This window comes from Dioszegia hungarica (assembly GCF_025882075.1).
Source record: "Dioszegia hungarica strain PDD-24b-2 chromosome Unknown MKK02contig_24, whole genome shotgun sequence".
NCBI lineage: Eukaryota > Fungi > Basidiomycota > Tremellomycetes > Tremellales > Bulleribasidiaceae > Dioszegia > Dioszegia hungarica.
This window is the reverse complement of record NW_026515778.1, coordinates 417019-439865: the sequence shown is the minus strand read 5'-3', so window position 1 is coordinate 439865 and position 22847 is coordinate 417019. Positions and strand designations below refer to the sequence as shown.

General features: G+C 57.1%; 9 protein-coding genes across 9 annotated transcripts; 3 read left to right on the top strand and 6 right to left on the bottom strand.

The window, feature by feature from the left end:
• Positions 1-480: 480 nt before the first annotated feature.
• MKK02DRAFT_19661 (Six-hairpin glycosidase-like protein) lies at positions 481-2250 on the top strand (the record flags this gene model as incomplete). Its single annotated transcript, XM_053086125.1, has 6 exons — positions 481-576; positions 722-1020; positions 1065-1268; positions 1314-1784; positions 1846-2103; positions 2166-2250. The coding sequence occupies 6 exons, from the start codon at positions 481-483 to the stop codon at positions 2248-2250; spliced, it is 1413 nt and encodes a 470-aa protein (XP_052942854.1).
• Positions 2251-3345: 1095 nt separating this feature from the next.
• Positions 3346-4115, top strand: MKK02DRAFT_19754 (aquaporin-like protein; the record flags this gene model as incomplete). The annotated part of the gene is made up of 5 exons (XM_053086143.1): positions 3346-3484; positions 3541-3720; positions 3783-3879; positions 3930-3991; positions 4042-4115. Coding segments are annotated over 5 exons (552 nt in total), but the record flags the coding sequence as incomplete, so codon positions are not given.
• A 384-nt stretch (positions 4116-4499) lies between these two features.
• On the bottom strand, positions 4500-6599 carry MKK02DRAFT_19622 (uncharacterized protein; the record flags this gene model as incomplete). The annotated part of the gene is made up of 12 exons (XM_053086119.1): positions 4500-4553; positions 4610-4806; positions 4865-4949; positions 4999-5155; positions 5200-5329; positions 5384-5581; positions 5633-5791; positions 5836-6166; positions 6211-6263; positions 6313-6346; positions 6393-6452; positions 6537-6599. The coding sequence occupies 12 exons, from the start codon at positions 6597-6599 to the stop codon at positions 4500-4502; spliced, it is 1521 nt and encodes a 506-aa protein (XP_052942852.1).
• A 1792-nt stretch (positions 6600-8391) lies between these two features.
• Positions 8392-9687, top strand: MKK02DRAFT_40461 (uncharacterized protein; the record flags this gene model as incomplete). The annotated part of the gene is made up of 4 exons (XM_053091107.1): positions 8392-9126; positions 9244-9398; positions 9444-9492; positions 9643-9687. The coding sequence occupies 4 exons, from the start codon at positions 8392-8394 to the stop codon at positions 9685-9687; spliced, it is 984 nt and encodes a 327-aa protein (XP_052942851.1).
• Positions 9688-10840: 1153 nt separating this feature from the next.
• MKK02DRAFT_40459 (ras-induced vulval development antagonist-domain-containing protein) lies at positions 10841-12892 on the bottom strand (the record flags this gene model as incomplete). The annotated part of the gene is made up of 4 exons (XM_053091106.1): positions 10841-11156; positions 11205-11678; positions 11727-11801; positions 11859-12892. The coding sequence occupies 4 exons, from the start codon at positions 12890-12892 to the stop codon at positions 10841-10843; spliced, it is 1899 nt and encodes a 632-aa protein (XP_052942850.1).
• Positions 12893-13259: 367 nt separating this feature from the next.
• On the bottom strand, positions 13260-14761 carry MKK02DRAFT_19832 (2-polyprenyl-6-methoxyphenol hydroxylase-like oxidoreductase; the record flags this gene model as incomplete). The annotated part of the gene is made up of 4 exons (XM_053086159.1): positions 13260-13939; positions 14010-14136; positions 14203-14454; positions 14567-14761. The coding sequence occupies 4 exons, from the start codon at positions 14759-14761 to the stop codon at positions 13260-13262; spliced, it is 1254 nt and encodes a 417-aa protein (XP_052942849.1).
• Positions 14762-15305: 544 nt separating this feature from the next.
• On the bottom strand, positions 15306-17888 carry MKK02DRAFT_40457 (uncharacterized protein; the record flags this gene model as incomplete). The annotated part of the gene is made up of 6 exons (XM_053091105.1): positions 15306-15932; positions 16277-16819; positions 16888-17014; positions 17062-17377; positions 17617-17748; positions 17822-17888. 6 exons carry the CDS (start codon positions 17886-17888, stop codon positions 15306-15308), a joined length of 1812 nt encoding a protein of 603 aa, XP_052942848.1.
• Positions 17889-18292: 404 nt separating this feature from the next.
• On the bottom strand, positions 18293-18988 carry MKK02DRAFT_40456 (uncharacterized protein; the record flags this gene model as incomplete). The annotated part of the gene is made up of 2 exons (XM_053091104.1): positions 18293-18939; positions 18982-18988. 2 exons carry the CDS (start codon positions 18986-18988, stop codon positions 18293-18295), a joined length of 654 nt encoding a protein of 217 aa, XP_052942847.1.
• Positions 18989-19535: 547 nt separating this feature from the next.
• MKK02DRAFT_40455 (uncharacterized protein) lies at positions 19536-20281 on the bottom strand (the record flags this gene model as incomplete). The annotated part of the gene is made up of 3 exons (XM_053091103.1): positions 19536-19736; positions 19782-20033; positions 20099-20281. The coding sequence occupies 3 exons, from the start codon at positions 20279-20281 to the stop codon at positions 19536-19538; spliced, it is 636 nt and encodes a 211-aa protein (XP_052942846.1).
• Positions 20282-22847: the final 2566 nt, after the last annotated feature.

Genomic DNA, 22847 nt, shown 5'->3' with positions numbered 1-22847 from the left:
CAGGCCACATCTATCAAGCCTGTCGCTGCAGCTCCGACATCGCCTGCTACGGAGAAGCGGGCGGCGAGTCACGGTCATTCACACGGTCACCACCACGACGATGAGGACGAGCATGATCACGATCATCCCATAGACGAGGAGAAGCGTAAGTACTAGCTGCTCCGAAGCCTAGGGGCCAAACCGAAGCTGATCGGCCGTATAGTCGATAACCTCCTATGGGAAATATCCAAATTCTGCATCCCGGTCGGCTTCGTCCTCTACCTCTCCATCTACCTCTGCTACCGACATGAGCTCCTCAAATGGTTTTCCCGGCCCTCCACTACCCCATCTACCGCCTCTCATCCCTATCTATCCATCACCCCCTTCGTTAGCGCCGCTACGGTCGACGCGCCCGCTCCCACCGCCGGCGACAGCCCTGACGCTGTGGCGGACAAGTTTGAGCGGTGGGTCAAGAAGGAAGAGAAGGTGGCGTGGGCGGCGATGGCGGCGAATATCGGACCGGAGGCGGGGGCAAGCGATGGAGTCGTCGTGGCGGCGAGCAGTAGAGGGGAGTGGGAGGATGAGCCGGATTATCATGTCAGCTGAAACCTTTCAGTAGGTGGGACTATGATCTATGTATCCGATCAGAAGGCGGACAGAGCTGGGGGTCCGATGGGAGAACTGTGTACGGCGATGCGGGTTTTGACATCCACTACTGATAGGCCGGGTGCTGACGACCAAGTTCACATGGACGCGCGATTCCGCACTGATCATATCGACCTTCCTCCCTCGCTTCTTACCTACCGCTTACCTCCGTTCTTGGGCTCCCAGCGAGGCCCTACAAGACATACAGTCAGCCGAGGAGCAGGAGGGGGAGCCAGACTACCTGGTGGAGGGGCTAGTCAGGGCTTATATCGCCAGTCAAGCGGCGATTCAGGGGGTATCGAACCCGTCTGGCGATCTCTGGACAGGCGGGCTGAATGAGCCTAAGTTCCATGTCGACGGATCGGCGTTTACTGGGAGCTGGGGAAGACCACAGCGGTGAGTTTTCCAGTTCACTGCCAGTAATGATAGCTGATGGGCAGTGATGGTCCTGCTCTTCGCGCACTGAGTCTCATTCCCTACGCCAACTTCCTCTTAGATCGCGAATATCACACCGACATCGATTATGTCAGTCATCACCTATATGATCCCGCCAAGCTCCGAGAACTGGGGAAAGTGATCAAGAACGACCTGGAGGAAGTTGGAGGAGGATGGTGGAACCCCGGATTTGATCTGTGGGAGGAGGTGTAAGTCCTATCGACCCGTCCCGTGATACCCGCTGATATCGCCAGAGATGCACATCATCTTTTCACCCTCCTCGTCTCCCTCCGCGCCCTTCAAGCGGGCGCAAACCTCGCCTCCAGGCTCAATGACACCGGAGCCGCCGACTTTTACCTCGCGCAGGCAGCCAAGATCGTCCACCGCCTCCCAGACTTCTGGGACGATTCTCGCTCTTACTACCGTGCTACTCTCTTCGATACCCCTCCGGAAACGGAACAAATCCGTATAGGCTCGTTCACGCGGAAAGAACGCACAAGCCTCGACTGCGCTGTACCCCTGGCGATCCTTCATGCTGGCGATGCAGCGGGCGGAGATTGGAGCGCAGCGGACGATAGGATCCTGGGCACACTCAGAGCCTGGGTCCTCAGCTTTGATGGGGTGTATGGGATCAATAAAGGCAGGAAGTGGACCGAGGGGTGGGCGGTGGGGCGATATGCAGAGGATGTATATAATGGGATAGGGACGAGTAAGGGGAACCCATGGTGAGCATTCCTTCTCTGTGTCAGGATCCGAGAGGTCAGGAGATGCGAGCTGATGTTTTAGGTTCATCTGCACCTTCTCCGTCGCCGAGATGCTGTACCGCGCCAGATCAATCTTCGAGCAGCAGGCAGGGATCAACGTCACGGATATCTCCGCTCCCTTCTGGTCAGATGTCCTTGGCGAGACCGTCAAGCCCGGTCCTTTGGAATCTTCGGAGCTTTCGATGGCCCTGGAGAAACTGGGGGTAGTCGGAGATGCCTTCTTGCAGGCTGGAACGAGCAGAGTCACACCGGATGGAAGGATGAGCGAGCAGATTGATCGGTACGTTCTGTTGGTCCGGGGTGTGTGGCCACTCTAGCTGTGAAGCGGGCTGATGTTCTCAGCTCGGACGGCGCCCAAGTCGGCGCACGAGACCTCACATGGTCCTATGCCAGCTTCATCGCTGCTATTCGCGCCAGAAGGACTTGAGATGGAATGGCCTGGAGCACGTTCCATTCCTCACCGTGCCTGATACTGAGTAGCCAAATTTGTAACGATACCGTGATGACGTCATGACAATTCTGAGTCCGATGTCTCTCGGAGTCCTTCTTCGGTGCCTGTGTCCTGATCTCCTCTCTTCGTCAGCCCTTTGTGCCTGTTCTCGGACCTGTGCTCCGCGAGGAACGGGGGTCTTGTCTGACATCGGTGGCAACTGACGTACCCCCGAGCTCCGAACGGCTCTGCCGCCGGCGCCGAAACCAGGAACGAGGAGCGAAAATCTGCGTCCGCCGAGCCGGCTGTGGCTGCGCATGCCATGCCCGTGGGGTATCTATGACGGCGTATTCCAGCAAACCTGCAGGTCCAGGCGCTTACTTACGCGAAGCTGATGAGTCCAAAGCTAGAAAGAAGGTGGCAAAGAAGAACGAAGTACCTCTCATCCTGTCTTCCACCTCACTCGTTCGTTCCCACCGCTACCACGCTCAAGTGGTTCATGTCGTACTTTCCCTCTCGTCCCGACTCGCAAGCAACTCTTTCTCCGAGACAGGAAACGCCCGCTGCCTCTCCCGCGTCCAGACACTCAATCAGCGATCCGCCCCATCAAGAACAGTCCGACCACCGTAGTCTGCACAGCCAACAATCGCGCCCTCCTCCCCGGACACAACCCTCTCAGCTTCAGCAAAGACGTCCGGCCAACCATGATGATGCCGAGGCGGGCCGGCCTGGCGCTGTCGGGACCTCGGATAAGCGCCCCAGTATAATCCAGCAGGGGTCGATCTTGGTGCGCGAGTCAATCTTTGTGGATATCAGGAATGACTCGATTGCGATGGCAGGGGAGTTTGTGGGGACTATCCTGTTCTTGATCCTTTCGCTTGGTGTAAGTCCTAGGTAGCCAAAGTCAGCTCAGGAAGGATGGCTGCATCAGAGCTGACTCGAACAGGCATCTCAGAGCGTAGCGTCCGTCAGTGCCAATATCAGCGGCAACGCCATGGCTACCTCCAGCACGAGTGACAAACTGATCGTGAGTCTATCTATCTCTGTCTTCGCATCTTCTCACCTGTACATTTGCTAACCCAGCAGGCAAACCTGTACCGAGCCCTCGCAACTGGTACCGCCCTATACGGAACCGCCTCCATCTTCTATCGCTTCACAGGCAGTATCTTCAACCCGTCCGTCTCGCTCGCGTTGTGCGTCTGCAGAGTGATCAAGCCTGTCCGCTTTGTTCGTGAGTTCTGATGTCTATCCCACAACTCAATCCAGGGTGCTCGCTGATGATGACAGTCGTTTGTATCTCTCAAATGCTCGGCGGGATCGTAGCATGTTTCATCCTCTCGGGCCTTCTCCCCGACACTTCCAGCGTCAATCTCAAACTCGCCGAAAACACCTCGATGGTCCAAGGCTTGTTCATCGAGATGTTCGCCACAACAACCTTGATCCTCACAGTGTTGATGCTGGGTGTCGGTAAGTCCCCTGCTCTGCCCCCTCGCCTCAATGAAGGAGTATATGGACCTGACGGGGTACAGAAAAGCACACTGTCACACCTCATGCGCCGCTCGGCTTTGGCTTCACCCTTCTAGCCTCAACCTTGTTTGCAAGCCAGTACACCGGTGCAGGAATCAAGTACGTCTTCTTCTTGCTCCTCTCATAAGCGTCAGGCTGACTCGCCGCAGCGTTTCCAGAGCGTTCGGATCGGCCTGCGTCGAGGGCTTTCAAACGTATCACTGGATATACTGTGAGCTCGCTCTGTCCCGTTTTCCAGGAGGCCCGAGCTGACACCGATAGGGGTAGGACCGACGTTAGGCTCATTGCTCGCTTGTGCATTCTACGAGTTTCTGAAGCTCATCAAGTACTGGTGAGTCTGCCCCTTCCCGGAGGTATTTGAGATGACCGAAGGGCTGACAAATTGTAGGCAGGTCAATCCTGGGCAGGACTCGATGGAGCCGCTTCAACCTGTTGTCGGGAAGCGATACAAGAAGGAGATGATCGGCCAGGATCCGGCCCATACCTAATACAGCCCGCCGACTTGGGCGCAAACACGATTCTTCCCGGCAACATTACGCACAGAAATCAGACAATAGAAGATAGACACCTAGAGTTGTAGATACACACGAGCATACATGAGGCCATAGACGAGCCAGTTATCGCGGTTCCGGGTCTCTCATCTGACATTTGACAAACAGGCTGCATGGTCTTCTATCTCGTCAAGGGTACTCCCGACACCAGTATCTTCCGATTCCGCCTTAAGCGAACTGAGGAGCCTCTCCGGGACGACCGGGCGAAAGAAGGACGACGGCCTATTCTCATCAGCTCTTGGTCTGCCGCGAGGCTCATGCCGCCTGGGTCAACTCACGTATTTGCCCGAAATCTTCCATCCTGGCTCCTCCTCGTCCAGCTTCTCTCCGACACCGCTGGGGATACCGACGACAACGTCCGACTTGATGGTTCGGAGGGAGCACACTGGGGGTGCGCCAGCCTCGGAAGCGAGGGGACCGATAGCCATGGGGAACTTGGTGTCCATGGGGGCGTGGCAATCGTATGTCAATTTACCTAGCAAGGTCAGCTTCAAAGTCGCTGCGATAATAGTGCTGAGCTCATGAAAACTTACGGTGGTTCAAGTCACCCTTGAAGATGACGAGGTCCGAGTCGGAAAGGTGCTGGAAGAGATCCGGTGCCTCCGAGTGGAGGTCCCACTTGTCATATAAGCTACGTCCGCAAAAAGCTTCAGAGGGGACAACTTACGAAGGTGTAACCAGTGCACCAGAAGGGGTGCGCCTCGTACTTCCACTTCCCCTCCTTCTCGTACTGCTTCCACCGGTTACCGAGGGTCCGGAGCGAGTCGATCTCAGCGTCCGACGCGTCGGGGAAGAGCTGGCCGTAGACACAAGAGTTGAGCAGCCTGTAGATTAGCGCTGACCCATCTATGTGAGGCGCAGAACTTACCAGTTCCAGTCAAACTTGGTGACGTCCGAGACGAACCAGGGGATCTTCTTCCCGTGGAAGATGACCTCGGAACAGATACCGGACTGGATGAGCCAGTCGGCGTAGACGAGATCGCAGTACAGCTCGAAACCTGGCTGGTAAGCTTCTGCTGTACGGTCTCCATGTCTAGATCAGACCAACTCACCGGCGTTGTCGAGGACAAAGTCAATCCGGCCACCCTTGATGTCGGTAACGTAGTCGGCAAGAGCACGGAGGTCGTTTCCGAGAATGTTCTTCTCGGTCGCGGCGAGGTGGTCACCACCGGTCGACTGGAGCTTCCGGATGTCCTCCTCGGTCATATCGATGAGGAGCGACAGATCGGTGGAGTTACCCCAGAGACAGACTGCCATGTCAGCTATCGCTCATTTTGACTCCCAGCAAGCGCAAAGCTTACCCTGGGTCAACTCGTGGAAGACCAGCTTGAGCTTCTCCTTCTTCTCCTCGGGACCCAGGCTCGCAAGGAGGTCATGAGGTTGCGAGAATCGCTGAGACAGCTCGAAGACGGCCTGGTTGGACCGGGAGAAGGTGTCGCACTTCTGCCTGAAGAAGACGTCTGCCCTGTCAGTTTGGCACGTGTTTGACGCAAAGGAAGCTCACCGTAATCGACCCAGTACTTGGAAAGCGAGAAGCACTCCCTCAGCCTGCGGTACTTGTACGCCTCGGCGAACAACCACGGAGCATTCATAAAGTCCTTTCCGCGGAAGAACTTGGCAATCTCCTTATTCCAGAGCGCGATGTCTCCGGCACCGTCGTCGACGATCGGGCGCAGCTTGCTGTTGCCCTGGAGATCGCCCATGAGGTCCTCGAGACGGTGGATACAGTTGATGAGGTCGACAATGCGCTCCTCCTCGGTCTCCTGGTTGAGCGTCTTCCAGACATCGTCGATGGCCTTGCCGAGGATGGTAGGGAGACGGACACCCATAGTAGCCTGACTGTCAGCAATGCCAGACATTTAGGAGCGGCAAGACGTACGTGAGCGAAAGAGTACTCGTGGTATCCACGGTACGCGGGCCATGGCGGCTGGTCTGCTCCTGTCAGTACAATTCCCCAGCTCGAGCCAACTGCGATACTTACTAGGGTTGACGCGCGAGGGCGTACGGGGGTAAGACTGCCATGTCAGCTAGGCACAATTTCGGAGATAGCACTAAACTCACAGCAGCAGCTGTCTTGAGCTCCGACGCCTTCATCTTGGGAGGCAAGTTGCCCAAGTTGAGCTATGAGATCAGCATATGCACCTGGACCGAGCTTGGTTCTCCCCACCCCTTATCGCACTCGGGGCCAAATTCCTGCAAACTCACGACGGTCTTGGACGGCGCCTTGGCCGAAGCCTGCTTGTTGGGGTGGTTGTCTGTCCCGCTCATGATCGTGTACGCTGAGCGCTAACAGAGTAAGTATCTACGCTGTGTATTGACAGACGAGGAAGAGGAGATGGGGGATAAGGGGGAGGTTGAGGGAAAAGTTCGATTTCCAGCGGAGGCAGCGGACCGGAGAAATTTCCGCTGGAAGGGCTTGGTGCTGATTCCAGCAACCCCGATGAGGAAGAATGAGGATAAGATCGAGGGCAGACGTCATGCTGCCCCTGAAGCTGACGTTGATAACGTTGTTAGAGCTTCCACCTTCTCCCGCCTGAACGGAGATCTACCTGTGCCTTGGCAAAGGAGATAAGTATAACCTGACCGCCACTGACGATGTGAAGGTCGCACACGTTGACCACGTTTGACACGGGTGCTGAGCGCTGAAGAGGAAGAAGGGTGATGTGGGGTAAAGATGGGTGATAATGGGAAGCGGAGGCCATCTACTCACCTTCACTGATATCGAAGGGCCGGATGATGGAGTGAAGGGAGAATTGACGAAGAGGAGCTTCTTACGAATGAGAGGAGGGAAAAAGAAGAGCAAGGGGCGGAGGAAGGAGAAAGGAGTTGAGCGTGCTTTGTGTACTCGACTAATGACGTCTGACCCGGGACGAACGGGATTGATTGACCGAACGGGTGGGGAGAGTGGTGTGGGCTGACTGGTCCTCCCTTTGTTCTTTGCACAGCTGACGCGGCGTGGGGTCCGAGCGCAGATGTGGGGATGCGGGGTGTGTGTGTGTGTGCGTGTGGGGACGTTTCAGCGCACTACTGTATCTCGACACGTGTGGCGGCTGTATCAGGGATCACGTTCGAACTCCTGGCTGACAGTGCTGTTGGACTATCTATTGCCTGGTCTTTCGGCCGCAGTCACATAGCTCACTGGTGAAACACCAAGTAGCAACAGTCCCACGTTCTCCTTTCATAATCTCGGAGGATCGCTGATCTACGTGACCTGAATTGCTGCTGGCGTTGTGACTTACTCAGACCCGACGGAATAGCCGGGTTACACAACTTGGAAGTCGATAGGACAAAGGAGGCGCAAATAGAGGCCCTCTCGACAGTACCTTTCTCGTCGCACTCCTTTCCTGCTGTGCTGCCCCTCGAGCTCTTGCTCGGCAGAGTGGTGGCTCCTGCGAGTGGTGGGAGTAGCTCCTTTCACCTTTGAGCGCCTTTCGAACAGCACATGATATGGTCGACAGTCAGGGTCTTGCCTTTCTTGTCGATCTGTTTACGTGTCACTGACTCTCATCTTTCTCAACTCGCCACTATCACTTTGCGCTCTTGTACATGATCCGCCCTGCAATCTATTCATTGATCTCACCTCTACGTCACGTCGGGCACAGCTCGCAGTAGCAGCTTGGTCCTGCTCACTTTGGGATCCGAACAACTCGGAAAGTCGGCGGGCACCGAAACCTGACACACTAAAACAGTCTTGACCGGGGCAGAGGTACGTCTCTCATCTCACGCCTTCACGTCCCTCTTATCTGACGTTCCTTTCATACTGCTTCCGGTGACGAATTCGAAGCCCATCCTGATCCCCGCTGACGTGCTCTAGATCCCCCGTCCTATCTCCCCTTCCTCCGCTCGCTGTCCTCCCCAGCTCCTGTATAAATACGCGCCCGCCACTTTGAATCCCTTTAAACGTGTCAAATTTGTCGATCGCAACGTCTCAACTCTGCCATCATATATTGCGCGCAGATCCAAACTCGCAGCTATCTCCCCATAAAGCCCAACAGAATTCCATCTCCCGATACTCGCACCCCCGCCAAGAACCAGCTACCTCGCCACTCTAGCACTCAACATGCCGCACAGCTACCCCCGTCCGAATCCTCCATCACCTTACATCCCCCGTGCCTCTCAACGGCCCAGTCTTTCCTCTATTGCCTCTTCGTCCGTCTACCTTACCCCGGTACAGGAACAGCGTATCCTCTCTTGGCGCGTCCACGCTGCTCCCCCTTCCCCGCTCAGCTCGTCTGCCCTCGCGCCCACACCCGCCCTCACCGCTTCCGCCTCACCCACGACCGGGACAGGCTCCCACTCTTCCGGCGCCATGCAAGCCCCACCACCCCCTGATACCCCTCAGCCAACTGTTCCTCGGAACAAGGTCAAGTCGGCCCCCGCGTCCCTCCTCACTCCGTCGGGCGGGAGCCAGTGCAAAGCGTGCGGCGGGAGTTGCCGCGGCTGCAGCACCGTCTCGCGAGCCACACACCCACCTCACATGCCTCCGATCAGTAACCAGAGTCGACCTATGATTCATCCTCTCCCTCCTCATCATATCAGCTCAATGGTCGACGCCAACCCTCCATCATCCGGCTCTGGCACCGGCCAGTCCCGCCAGCGAAGCTACTATAGCACCAAGAAGTATCGGCAGGCGCGAGCGATGGCGCTGAGGGAGCAGAGCGGGTATGGGAGTGGGACGGGTATGACATCAGGCTCTGGTTCCGGATCCGGGTCGGGGTTGAACGGCGGTGGCGGGCAGGATCCGCGCGGGATGGGGAGGGAGGGAATGCCTTATGCGGCTGCTCAGAACGAACCGGTTAGTCGGCAATAATGAATCAAATCCTGGTGGTATTGGAGTACATTATCCTTCCCGTCAACACATCTGGTACTGATCACTATTCGCAGACTGTCAGAATGTAGGCTCACACTGTAGGCCAACCAACTTCCCCCAGAATCGCAGCCAGAATGGGGAGGGCCGGACGGAGAAACAAGCCAGCGAGAACCGCCGCGCGTCTTCGTGCAGGCTGATCCAGTCATCAATCCCACACCAAGGATCGGAGGAGCAAGAGATCCAGTGACCCAGCAATAGTAAGTCATTCGTCACTCGTCCAGTGACGACTGCTGACTCGTCAGCTGGCGTATCATGTTCCCTCCCGCTGGGGGGCCCAAGGGCATCAATTCTGTGAGTTCCCTACTCGGCCAGCGACAATTGCTTCACACATGCTGAGTGAGTGAAAGGGCCTTCCGATACCAATGATGGGGATGGGGATGTATGTAAGCTGCATTTCTGAATCTGTGCCCCTACCCAGCCTACCGCAGCTGACGATCACAGCCAACTCCTGTGTTTGGCATGCCCGGTATGATGCCGTTCCACTAGTCTCACCAACTCCAATACAAGCTAAGGTTCATCAGTAGTAAGATGTTTGTGTATATCGGCCTTGGCATTCAGTAAATATGTAATCAATCCGAACTCGCTTGAGCTGCCACCGCGCGCAGATGACCGCCGACCGTGACACGCTCAATGAATAGCCGTCGACGCAATCCTATCATCCACCGAACAAGGCTCCGCCGAATAGAATGTACATTGTGGTAGATGATACAAGATGTAGGGCGTCGCGTGTCGTTACGTCGAGATGATACAAGAAGGATGTGGGAAGATCAGGTCCGAGCGAGACGAATGAGGTCACAGGTGGCATAGGGGCGTCCCTAGAGAACATACGCCAATCCTGCGCCGTCAGCTCAGTACCCTTCACATGGAAAGACCACCGGAAAACAAGCGTCACTCACATACGCTTCCCCGCCTAGGGTCAACTGACGACTCCCACTCTGGCGCAAGGCGAATCACGAAACCAGCAGCGAGGTGATTGTCTGCTTTCCGCTCGCCGCTCATGATTGCCCGGATAGACTGTAGGGTCAGATCCCGTCCTCCACCGATGACAGATGGATGCTCACCTCGAGGTCCACAGCTGAGATGGAGGGGGAAGATGATGCCGAGATGGACGAGGATGAGGAGGAGTTGCTGTCGAGCGAGAGTTTGCGTGATTGGGTGGTGGAAGCGTTGTCCTCTGGGATGAAGGAGGACATGTCTATCGTGGAGCGCTGGCAGTCGTTGACGATGATGAGATGATGTCTGGCTATCTGTTGTACTGGAGGAAGGATAAAATCAACGATGAGTTGTACAGTCCGCGAAGTGGTAAGCAGTAAATAGACTTTGGGCCGAATAGCGGTCGAGCACGAACGTGTGTCTCGCCGAAGCATCTAGACCAAACACTCCCAAAGCACGCCATTCGCGTGGACTCGTATGTATGACCGTCGTCAGATCTCTGCTGTACCCATAACATGTGTCAAAAGCGCAATGAAGGTGAGGCAAAGTACAAACGAGTGAGACAAAACAATTCGGGATGTCTATTTGGCTTTGCAAAGTTTGGACGAAGTCGGAGGCCGCCGAACCATTACCTGCAAGCACGTCCTCGCTGTAGCCCATCTGCTACCTGTAGGTAGATACATGCGCCTCTACAATATACCCTGCCCTACGTCTGCCTCTGAATGGACGTATTCATGAGCTCCCTAAACTGGCTCACAATCATCCCCTCCCGCTTAATCTTCTCCTCCCGCTGAAGATTCAAGATCGCCCGCTTCTCTTCCGCATTGATCACCTGGTTCTCCTTGCGCAGCCGCATGGCATTCATCTTCTTGTGTCGCGCCCCAGACATCACGTAGCCTGCGTCTTCGAGGTTCTCGATGCGCTTGGTGTCGATACCGATCTCGCCGCGCCGGGGGATACGGAGACCGTTCGAGGCGTAGAGAGCCATAGCTTCGCCTTCGCCAGGCATCATGTGCTCGAAGCTGGATGTCAGCTAGATTCTCGATCAAAGGCGGGAGAAGATAGCTTACCGTTGCCTCTGCTGGACTGCGCTGCCGCTGGGCAACGCCGGCCCAATTTCTTCTTCTGCCTCCTTCCGCAGCCGCTGCATCCTCGCCAGATCCTCCAGCGAGAGTGGCCTCTCCTCCTGCTCCTTCTCCGCCCACCCATCTTCATCCTCCGACCTCGTGCTCCTCGCCCGCGACTTGGTCTTCGACCTAGACTTCTTGGTCCTTCGCCGCCGCTCCTCCTCTTCTGCCTCGCTGTCTGCTGTCGAGGCCCGTCGCCTCGCCCTCGCCTTGGCCTCGACCTCAGAGCCAGAGTCAGAGTCAGACGACGCGTATTTCCGCCGCTTCTCCCTTCTTTTCCGTCTAGCGCGTCCATCGTCCTCCGACTCGGACTCTGATGAGCTGGCCGAGGAGTAGCGGGAGCGGCGCTTGCTCTTCTTTGATTTGGATTTGGCCTTGCTGGCTTTGCCTGCGGCTCGACGATCTGCTTCTATCTCCCTGCGATGTATCAGCGATGTCACCCAGGAAGGGACGGGCTACACGTACTCTTCATCTCTGCATGGGCGCTCTGGCGATGCAGGCCACACAACCAGAGTATTTTTCTCTCTTTGCAGCCGACGCCTGCACAATTCAGCTGCGCGCATAGATAGGCGAGATAGAATGCTGCTCATCACTCACTGCTCAAAGTCCACCGGCCCATTAAATCGCCTGGGCGGGTTCTGCCAACCACCTCCTCGTCCTCCTTGTCCTCCTTGTCCTCCTTGTCCTCCTTGTATACCGCCTTGACCCGCTGGTCCGCCTCCACTGAGATCCCTCCGACCAGGTCCATATCCATATCCCCCTGCTCCAGGACCTCCACCACCCCTCCCTGCTTGCCCATTCCCTCCCGTCGCCAGATGCGGCGGCCGATCATGAGGCTGGTATGACGGGGACGGCCGTCTCTCCCTCGGATTTAGTTCGCGCATAGCCTCTGCTAAGACTGGTGGGGGCCGAGCAGGTAGACCGTTCCGAGGAGGAAAGGGGGGGAAAGCGTGTCCTTGCCGCATTGCCAGGCGTTCGGGATTGTCGAATGTCCGCCGAGGAGGAGGGGGTGGTGAGCGATCACGAACTGGCCGTCCAGGGCTGCCGCGGGTAGACGAGTCCCGGTCTGATCGATGTGATTGGCGGAGAGGAGGCGTGTCTCCATGGTTTCGACGTTGAGGAGAGGGGGCGCGGTGAGGAGGAGGAGGAGGGGATAACGATGTTGATCGGTTCGGGCGATACGTGTCCGGACTCCGTTTTGAATGCCTGCCACCCCGCGAGTCCCGCTCATCCCATCTTGACCGACGAGGCGACCTGTCTCGCTCTGGAGAACGCGGGTACGCCAGATCCAACTCCTCTTCTTCCTCGTCCACCGAACCTCGCTGAACAGGCACGATCAAGATTTCGTCCTTCTCGGGTACCTCATCCCACGCCCTCATTCCGCCTATCTTTTGCGGCTGCTCGACCACTTTCCCCTTTCCCTTGATACTAATCCCGACGCCAATGCTGCTCGATGCCGGTGCGGGAGGCGCTGCAGGCTGTTTTACAGCTGCTTTTCGCCGCTCAAGGAGTTGACGGCGAAGCGTCTCCTCGCGCGTCTCCCTTTGCGGCTTGTCCGGTAGCGACGCAGGCCCCCGACTTGAAGGTGATCCAAGGGAGCTCTCCGGTCGGGCGGCATGAGGGGAAGTCATGGTCATCTAGATTCTGAGAGGATAGAAGGAAGGAGATTCGTTGACGGTAAGAAATCTTGTTTTGGGAGAGAAAGAGGCAGCTGAGGCATGCCCGTGCGCATGTTTCAGATCCTGTCTGCTGTCTTATGCTGTAGAGTCTTGTGGACTTGTAGAGTGCGTAAAGAGTACGCCCCTTGGCGATCAGATGGCGGGAGGGCCTGTGGGAACCTGCGAGATTATACATCTATGTATGAGAAAGAGTTGGGAGAAAAGCATCTACCACCTCAGCCCCTCGACACGCAGAGCAGCCCAATCTGCAACTACCGCTACTGCAGCTCCCTGCACCTCAGCCCTTCGACATGGAGTCCAGCCCCACGTACAGCTACCGTTACTGCTGTAACTCCTTGTACTCCGGTACCCTGACCTTATCCGTCCCGAAGCCCTGCCTGTTGACAAAGTCCACTGCGACTTGCGGGTAGGGCAAGTTCCATACCCATCCCACTACCGTCACCAGTCCCCGTAGTATCGCCACGCCCCACCAGGACTCTGGATGCGCCGCCCCAGGGATGAAGCCCGGCAAGTTCTGAGCCTTCTCCGCGATAGGCCGCATGACTTTGTCGTACCGCTCGAATGCGACCTGATGGTTGTCGGGCGATTTTGCGAGTTCCGCTGCCAGGATGTATGCGCTGGATAGGGAGAGGGTGGTTCCTTGTCCCGAAACGGGTGTAGCGCAGAAAGCGGCGTCGCCTAGCATGGTGACTCGTCCCGAGGAGTAGCGAGGCGCCTTGACCTGCATGAGATCCTCGCAGTACAGGTCGTCGAGCTGGTCGAGTTGGGAGGTGATACGTTCAGCCTCCCAACCCGCTCCGGCGAATTTGCGGCGAAGGATATCGATCCGTTCTTGTTGGTCGTGCTGCATGTAGTCGACGGGTGTCATAAAACTGAGGCAGACCCGGGTGCTGTTGTAGGGATCGGGGCGGGTGGATATGGAGCGCCGGCCGGGAGGAGTGAACCATTTGGCCCAGCGGTCGTCGCTGGCGATACGAGGTATGGTGGCGTAGGCGACAGCTGATGGTCAGCGATACGCCGTAAGTAGGTCACCGGCAGGTGGGACAGAGGGGATGGGGCGAGCACTCACACATGCCTAACCTCTTGAACTTGACTTCATCCCCAAAGACCAACTTCCTTGTTCTCGACCTCACCCCATCCGCAATGATGACAACGTCAAACTCCTCTTTCCGCCCGCTCTTGAACGTGACCTCAGCCTTGCCCTGTTTGCTCGCCTGTCTCATCAGCGTGACCCCCGCAGAAGAACAGGATGGCTGACGTACCGTTCCGTTCTCCTCATCGTCGATAGCCACAATACAATCCCCGAAGATATATCTGGTGCCCTCCTTCGTCGCATCATATAGCACCTCCGCAAAGTCCCCTCGGAGGATCTCGAGCTCGGCCGTGGGGCCGTTCGCCGAGGCGGGGATGGCGGCGATACTTGAGCCGTCCTCGCGGATGAACTGAAGGCCTTCTTCAGTAGTATTCCGAGCCTTGACCGCGTCGAATAGTCCCATCTTGGTGATAATATCGCGCTTATATGTCAGCGTCATTCCACTAGGTAGAGGTGCACTTGGATACAGGAAGGCCACCCATAGCGCTCGGACGCTAATTGAACGCATCAGCGGTATCAGGTCAAGCACTCACTCCGACCCCTCGCACGTCTATATTCTGCCCACCGCCCCTTAGCTCATGCCATCTCTCGACGATGGTCGTCTCGAAGCCATACTTGTGAAGCCACCAAGCAATGGCAGGTCCGGCAATACTACCTCCAGAAATGAGGACCGACTTGCCCTTGCCGGGGAGCGGTGATGAGGTCGAGGTGGTAGTAGCAGTGACCATGGTATGATGCTTGAACTTTGCGAGTGTGTGTGTGGTGGAGAAGAGTAGAAGCGAGGGTCACTCATCCACCGGATCTCATATATGATGCACGAAAAAGAGATCAATTCTGCTGTTGTGACGTCAAAGCGTGCCGGTGGCCGCGTACCTCCGTCCTCCGCGGACCCCCGCGGGCCGACGGATGCACGATATACGCCCTATCTGCATGCGGAGTGACTGCATTCTGCCGGTCCTGTCGTATCGCGCTCAGTGCCTCTTGCAGCTCAGCTCTACTTCAGCCGTTTGCGCCCGAGTTCTAACGACGATGCGATAGTCAGGCCTCAGGCACAGTGCTGCGAAAAAGCATCCGAAGCGCTCAAGCTCACTCTGTAAGCTCCGCATTCCTCATGCCGTCAGCCAAGGTACTCTAACTGTGAGGTCACCGGTCGTTGCAAGTCGAGACCGGCGATGCTGTAGGACGAGCAGGTCGTCCGGACAGCATTACAATCTAGACATATACATACAGATTCTAGATAGGTCGACCTCGCGATCTCTCACGTGTTCGTGACTACGAGCTCGACACCCTATCTTCCCCGTTCAACCGCCAGATCGCTGCCTCCGCTCCGTCCCATCGCTTCCGTCCGCCCTCCCTGCCCTCAAACAGTCGATACACGTGAGGTGTATTGATCCTATCCATCAACAGCCGGTATAGCTTCCGATGTCCCCACCAGAACTTCCACCCTTTCCATCCCCAGCTGAGATTCTCCGCCATCCCCGTCCCGGCTGCCTTGGATAGCCATCCCTCCAGTTTGTACGCGTCCATCCCCGCCTGGCCCGACCCTTGACCTTTGGTGAGTTTCTGGCGAAACGCATAGCTCCGCTCGCACCACCCCTCCATCGCCTTCTTATCCGGCAATACCACATTCCCCTTCCAAATCTGCGCAACTGCCTGAGCAGTAAGGTCCGCGTTGAGCATAGCGGTGATCGAGAAGCCCTTGTATGGACCTACAATGGCGAGGCTATCGGGGTGATTGATCGACATAACAGATTGATATAGCATAGGATAGGGATGTGGGGAGTCGGGCGGAGAGGGGTTGGCGTTACCTGCGAGGAAGGAGTAGTCGAACCGCGATCCGGTGGCGAAAATGATGACGTCGACGTCTGTCACGGTGGGTGCTGAACCAGCTGGCGGGGCCTGGTTCGAGCCTGGTATGGGGGAAAGTCGAGGGACAGGCGAGGACTAGTCCGGGGATGATGATAGCTAGACTAGCTGCCAGCGGGTTCAGCTGCGAGGAGGCGAAGCCGAGGTGGTGTGTTCGAGGCTAACAAAGATGCAAGGTATATCTAGGCTAGGTGCGAGGTAACAACAATACGAGAGCTACAAGGGAACGAGGCCTAGCAACGAGAGTCCGATATATACCCAACTAGTCCTGATCCCTCTTCTCCACCGCCTGATCCCTGTACGCCGCCAAGACCGAGTCATGCCCGTGAGGGCGGTGCGTGGATAAGGGTGAGAATGTGGGGAGGACCGGAAGGTACGACCGAGCGAGGCGCGAGACGAGAGGGTAGATAAGGTAGGGCTTGGCCGAGAGCGGGGGAGGTGCCGCGTGGGGCGCGCGTGGAACCGAGAGTGGAGATAGTGCTGCGCGAGGCACGGGGTAATGAGCGCGGAGTCGGAGGTATGAGGAGCTTGAAGGTTTGGGTGGCAATGCCGAGAGCTGCCGAACCGGCGGGTCCGGATAGGATCATGACAACGTCAAAGGCGCCTTCCGCGGTCACGACCCCGGATGGGGTGACTCTCTGGACGGCGGTGAGGGGCCGGATGGCGCCGGTCGAGAAGTGTTTCAGAAGGACGTCTGATATGGTAGCGGGAGAGGAGTGGAAGGGGGGTGCAGGCAGTAGTTTCCAGGCGGGATCGATGTGGATAGAGGGGTCGGCCGAGATTGCCGTTCTATAGTACCTCTTGACGATCTTTTCGAGAGCTTTATCGGCGAGATAAGCCATGACGGTCGGCATGAGCGAGTTGGTCCAGCCACCAAGCCAGAAGATCCGACGTGTCGCCGTTTGGTCTGATGGTTTTGCCTTTCATATAGCGCGGTAGCTGGACCAGTCAGCTTCGTCTTCGGCTAAGTAGGCCTGCTATTACTCACTATCCGCCCGCCTCGATGATGTGAGAGATACACGCTCTCCGCCGTACCCATTAAGGAGGAGGCGGTATCAGACCCGGTGTTGCCCATCCCGACCACCAGTACTCGCTTGCCCTTGAATGGTTCAGGTCTGACGCGTTAGCTACGCTTCGCAGCAGATCCGCTGCGCCTACTCACCCCTTATAAGCTCTAGTATGAAGCTGCTTCCCCTCAAAGACCTCCAGCCCTGGCAACTTCGGCATGACAGGAGCGCCTAACGCCCCAGACGCCACATACACCCGGTCGTACACGCCAACCTCGACTTTGTTCTCCCCAGCAACCGCGCCCTCTGGAACCGCCCGCGTATAGGAGACTTCCCATTTGTCTCCTGTGAGAGACCGCTGGACCCGCTTGACAGCAGTACCCAGGTGAAAGCCCCGGCGCAGAGCGAAATGGTCGGCGTAGGACTCGAGGTAGTCTGCTATTTGATCGGCGGAGGGAAAGTCGGGAGTGCCTGGAAAATTAGTACCTCTATTCAGTCGCAAGACGGCCACAGACATCTGCAACAGGGACATACCAGGTGGGAAGGGGAAGTCGGTGTATGCATTCTGTCCAGCTGTTAGCCAGGTACTGCCTCGAACGAAAAGGTCGAATATCGCTTACGCTATGATGCGAGGTATTGGACATAGTAGCTGTAGTCTGAGCGACAGCCCTGAACGAGGGTACGTGGTTCCGGAGACACATGTCACTCACTCTTGAGAACAGAGAGCAGGTTCTTATCCTCGTTATACCTCCACAAACCGCCAATATGCTGACTCCGCTCGAGCGCCTCCACTTCAAACCCCTGCTCGACGAGATTCTTGACTGCTGCCAGGCCAGTCACACCTGTTGTATCAGCTCGCTCAGTCTTTGAGAACTCATAATAGGAAGCGTGTATATATATTGCCTCGCAACTCACCAAGACCTATAACAGCGACCTTTGTCCGCTCGTTACAGGCGCGTACAGCGGGATTGAGTTCCGACATCGTATTAACGGCGTGCGCTGTGAGAGGAGCTTGCAGGCTTGCAAGTGGATATGAAGCGCGTTATGCAGTTAGTGCCGCTTGGACGTGCTACATAGGGCTATGGTAGTGACCGTTAGTGAGGTCGGCAGATAAGAAGGTTGTACAGCGGTGCGCTAGTCGCGCATGGCACGCGGAGCATGTGGAGCTTGGCGGCTTAACTTTAGACCGAAGTCCGAAACTCCGAAGCACGCCGACGCCGAAGCCGAGGACCAGTGATACCACTATATCTTCTTGCATAGTTGGCGAGACAGCTATATCGTGTCAAATACCTGCCAGCTAGCTGTGCATTACACGTTGTAGTGGGAGATCAGCGGGTCGCTTCCCACCCACTACAACGTCATAAGAAGAAGTACAACCAGCTTCATCTAGACCTGAGACGCCCAAACCCCGTGCAACTCCCTGTACTCCGGCACCTTGATGTTGTCCGTTCCAAAGTCCTGCTTGTGAAACAAGTCCACCACCAGCTGCGGGTACGGCAGGTTCCAAAGTGTCCCCACTATCGCCGCCAAGCCCCGCAGAATCGCCACGCCCCAACGCGTCCTGGGGTGCGCCGCGACAGGGATGAAGCCTGGGAGATGCTGAGCCTTTTCCGCAATGGGTCGCATGATCCGTTCGTACCGCTCGAAAGCGACTTGATGATCGAGAGTTGTGCCCATGCCCGAGATGGGAGTAGCTGAGGCGGCCGCGTCACCGATCATGACGACTCGACCGGAAGAGTAGCGAGGCGCCTTGACCTGTACTAGATCTTCGCAGTAGAGGTCATCGAGCTGGTCGAGCTGCGAGAGGATACGCTCGGCCTCCCAGCCCGCCCCGTTGAATTGGGTGCGCAGGATTTCGATCCGTTCCTGTTGGCTGTGCTGCATGTAGTCGACCGGAGTCACGAAGATGAGACAGACCCGAGTGGTACCGTAGGGATCGGGACGAGTGGATATGGAGCGCCGGCCAGGAGGCGTGTACCACTTGGCCCAGCGGTCGTCGGTCTCGATACGGGGGACAGTAGCGTATGCGATAGCTGAAAGTCAGCGGGGCACGGAGATGACAGGGCTATGATGACGAGACATCGTATGGTGCTCGGATGAGGACACAAGAGGAGGAAGAGCTTTGACTCAAACACTCACACATTGTTAGGAATCTGAGATTCTAGGCTCTCTGAAGCGGGAAGCGAATAGGTAGCGAGGAGGCACCCCTGTTCGGAGGCGAGCTCGGTAGCGAGTAGGAACTCCTATGTCGAGTAGGAGATCCAGAGAGTGCGACGCCTGAGTAGGCGAAATCCCATGCCGTACTGCTTAGGGCAGTGGCGGCAGGTCAATGTGGCGCGCTGAGGGCGTCGAAGCCATGGACCAAGTAGGCTGTGTATGGACTATAGGAAGTCCTAGCACAGTAGGAGTTCCTATGGCGTGTAGGAACTCGTAGGGACTTGTAGGAAGATCTCAGGGATTAGTAGGAAGATCTGTAGGAACTCGTAGGAACTCGTAGGAACTCGTAGGAACTCGTAGGAACTCGTAGGAACTCGTAGGAACTCGTAGGAACTCGTAGGAACTTCCTACACTCTGTAGGAAGTTGTCAGGCTGGAATATACAAGGAGGTCATTTCGAGTCCAATGCATCCTCACTCTGCAGTCGGAAAAGTGTCTTGCCCATCCTGGTCCCTGGAAAAGTTAACACACATCCCCAACCTCTTGAGTTCGACTTCGTCCCCAAATACCAGTCTCCTCGTCCTGGACCTGACTCCGTCCGCCACGACGACAATATCGAAGTCCTCTACCCGGCCACTCTGGAAAGTCACTGAGGCCTTGCCCTGCTTGTCACCCTGTCTCGTCAGCGAGAATTCCCCCAGGAGAATAGAGCAACATACCGTTCCATTCTCCTCATCATCGATCCCGACAATGCAGTCTCCAAACAGGTATCGGGTGCTCTCCTTCGTGGCATTATACAGCACCTGCGCGAAGTCTCCTCGCAGTATCTCGAGCTCAGTAAAAGGGCCATTGGCCGAGGTAGGGAAAGCGGCAATCTTCGAGCCGTCTTCGCGGACGATCTGTAGACCTTTCGCGGTGGTGTTCCGGGACTTGACCGCGTCCAATAGGCCCATCTTGGTAATGATCTCGCGCTGACCAGTCAGCACTTACGCGTCAGGAGTAGTGTACGAGATACGGCAGAGAGCATGGTACTCACGCCGACTCCCCGCACGTCGATATTCTGTCCACCGCCCCGAGGCTCATGCCACCGCTCGACAATGGTCGTCTCGAAGCCGTACCTGTTGAGCCACCACGCGGTGGAGGGACCGGATATACTGCCCCCGGAGATGAGAACCGATTTGCCTTTACCGAAGGACAGCGGAGGGCTAGGAAGGGTCATAGCGCGAGATATTGTTGTGAGCGCGGATGAGGTGAACGAGTAGGTTGCGCGAGGGCGCTGAATGGTATCAGGAAGGAGGTCAGGGATAGTCGTAGCAGATTATATGCGTGAGAAGTACTGAAATATCATGCGCGATGCTGTGCAGCTGTGCTGGCAATGATGACTGAGGGGACACGGACACACGGACAGCATCTCAGCGGCGCTCTCCGCTTCCCCAGCTGTAGTGTCAGCATGCAGCATTGTCCCCCCAGCCTCAGTCACTGCGGCCTCATCGCATCGACTCTGGCGGCCTTACTCACAGTCACATCACAGTATCAGACATCATAAGATACTTCGAGAGGGGAGAAGAGGGAGCTTCTAATTAGATTGCTAGGGTCCCATGCCCCTGCTCCGCATTCCGCATTCCTCATACCGTAAAGCTCCTTAGCTAGGTCCTCGACGTTGAGTCGACAGGACCTGGTGTCAGGAGAGAGGAACAACGGGATTACTCGTGACGTTCGTAAATCTACGTATAGCGACAGATATGCCCTTCGGTCCTCACTCCGCCCATCCTGAGGACCCTCAACTTCTTCCCTCGCCATTACCACCAGTACCAGTAGCCGTACCCCTCCCCTCCCCAAACGTCAAGTCCAACGACGCCCCCATTTCCTGTAATTCCACCCTAGGCGGCCCGACCTCCCTCGAAGAAGAGCTCTTCTTGACCATCAGATCCGACATGGTCCCCCACCTCTCTCGTCCCTGGGCTCTTTCATCCCCCGTACTCGAACTCCCTTCCGAGCTCTGCGTTCCCGTCCGTTCTGCCCGCTTGCTGTACTTCCTGCTAATCTTCCGCTCAAACCATCCAGATTCGGTATGCCGCCTAGGTGCCTCGGGACGCGGACGCTCGGGCCAATTGAGTCCCGGAGATGGTTTCCGGCTCCCGGCACTGGCGCTGGGGCCCGCACCCGCACTGACGCTAGTCATAATCCCGACGCTGACGCTACCGGTAGACGGAGAGGGCGATAAAGATCCGGCCGTACCCCTCTGAGCTGGCATATCCGGTTGAATCTCCGAGTTTCGCCTGCTCCGAAGCAGAGGGAACGCCTTCAGCTTGCCCAGCGCCTTCTTGGTCCCGCCAAACATAAGCAAACGGGTGCTCAGCCCCTTCGTAGGCGAGCTCTCGCGGGATGACGAGTCGGACGTACTCCGTGTCGCTTGGGCCTGGCGGCGCAGCCCAGATGTCATGATCGTACTAGGCCGCCTCCTCAGCCGGGTAAAGAAGCTCGAGGGGGGCACGCTTGGCCCATACCCGTTTGGCGCACTGGGTATGTCCGCGTCCCCCTCGAGAGCCTCCCAGTCATCCTCCCCGAGCTGGGTGATCGTCCCGTGCAGGTCGACCGAGAGGCGTGAGGCAGGGACAGAGTCGACGCTCTGCAGGTGCGGATGACGCCGGATGAGCCTGGGCGCGGCGTCGAGGGTAGGGGAGGGGATGGAGATGACGTCCGATACGGATAGGCCGGACGCCGGGAGGCCCGAGGGTAGACGAGTGGGTTGAGTGTCGGGCTTGGGGCGGAGGATGGGGATGGGAATGGGTTTGTGCGTGGTGGTGGCTGGTCGAGAGGCGATGGGAGCGCCGAGTGGAGCGGGACAAACCGACTCCGATGATGCAGTATTTGCTGATGGCGCCTTCTCGGTCTCGGCCTTTGCAGGTTTGACCGTTTCCAGAGCGCGCAGGAGGTCCACTTTGGCCGGGGACGAATCCGCTCCTGAGTGATTCTCGATCCGGAGGGGGATCTCCTGCGTAGACGCGTGGGGCGTGATGAGCCGTTCTGGTGAGGTAGCGGGCGAGCTGAGTTGCATGGACGACATAGCTCCGCTCAGAGGTACCGGTATGAGCTTGGGCGTATCTGTCTGAGGTGGTAACTGTGCCGACGCTTCCGAGACGATTTCGGCCGTTGATTCCGGCACGGATCCTGGCGTAACGGTCCGTGGTGGTGGCTGTACCACCCCTTCCGGGTTGATCTTGACCGTCGGCTCCTCCACACCCATGCCAGTCTCCTCACCCACCTGGACCACAGGTACCGCCTCATCCACCTCCATCGAAACGATACTGCCCACATCGTCTCCGCCCATCTCTCCTTCTGGCTCTGCGAGCGACATGCTCGACCCCGATCCTGATCCCGATCCCGAATCAGTGATCTCCGACCCTTCTCTGATCACCATCCCGGCCCCAGCCGCATGCGCCGCCTCCTCCGCTTCCGCCTCTTCCAGCTCTTCAAGCTCCATCAACCATTCCTCCCTACTCCAGTAGAACCCTTCCAGCTCCTTCCGACACTTGGCCTGCTCAAACTTGTACGTATTCTCATCATTGAGCGCCGTCAGTCGCCGCCCGAAATCCGTCTCGGCGCTCTGGTCGGATTCTTCCCGATTATGCGTCGACATGTCGACGTTGGGGTCCTGCTCGAGGCAGAGTTTGGGGAAGTAGCGGGTATTGTATTCTGCCAAGGGGTGGAGGTGGAGTTCGTGGGGATCGACATAGTCGCCTGAGCGGACATTATCCCAGTCGCTGGTCGTCAGCTTGGGTCGG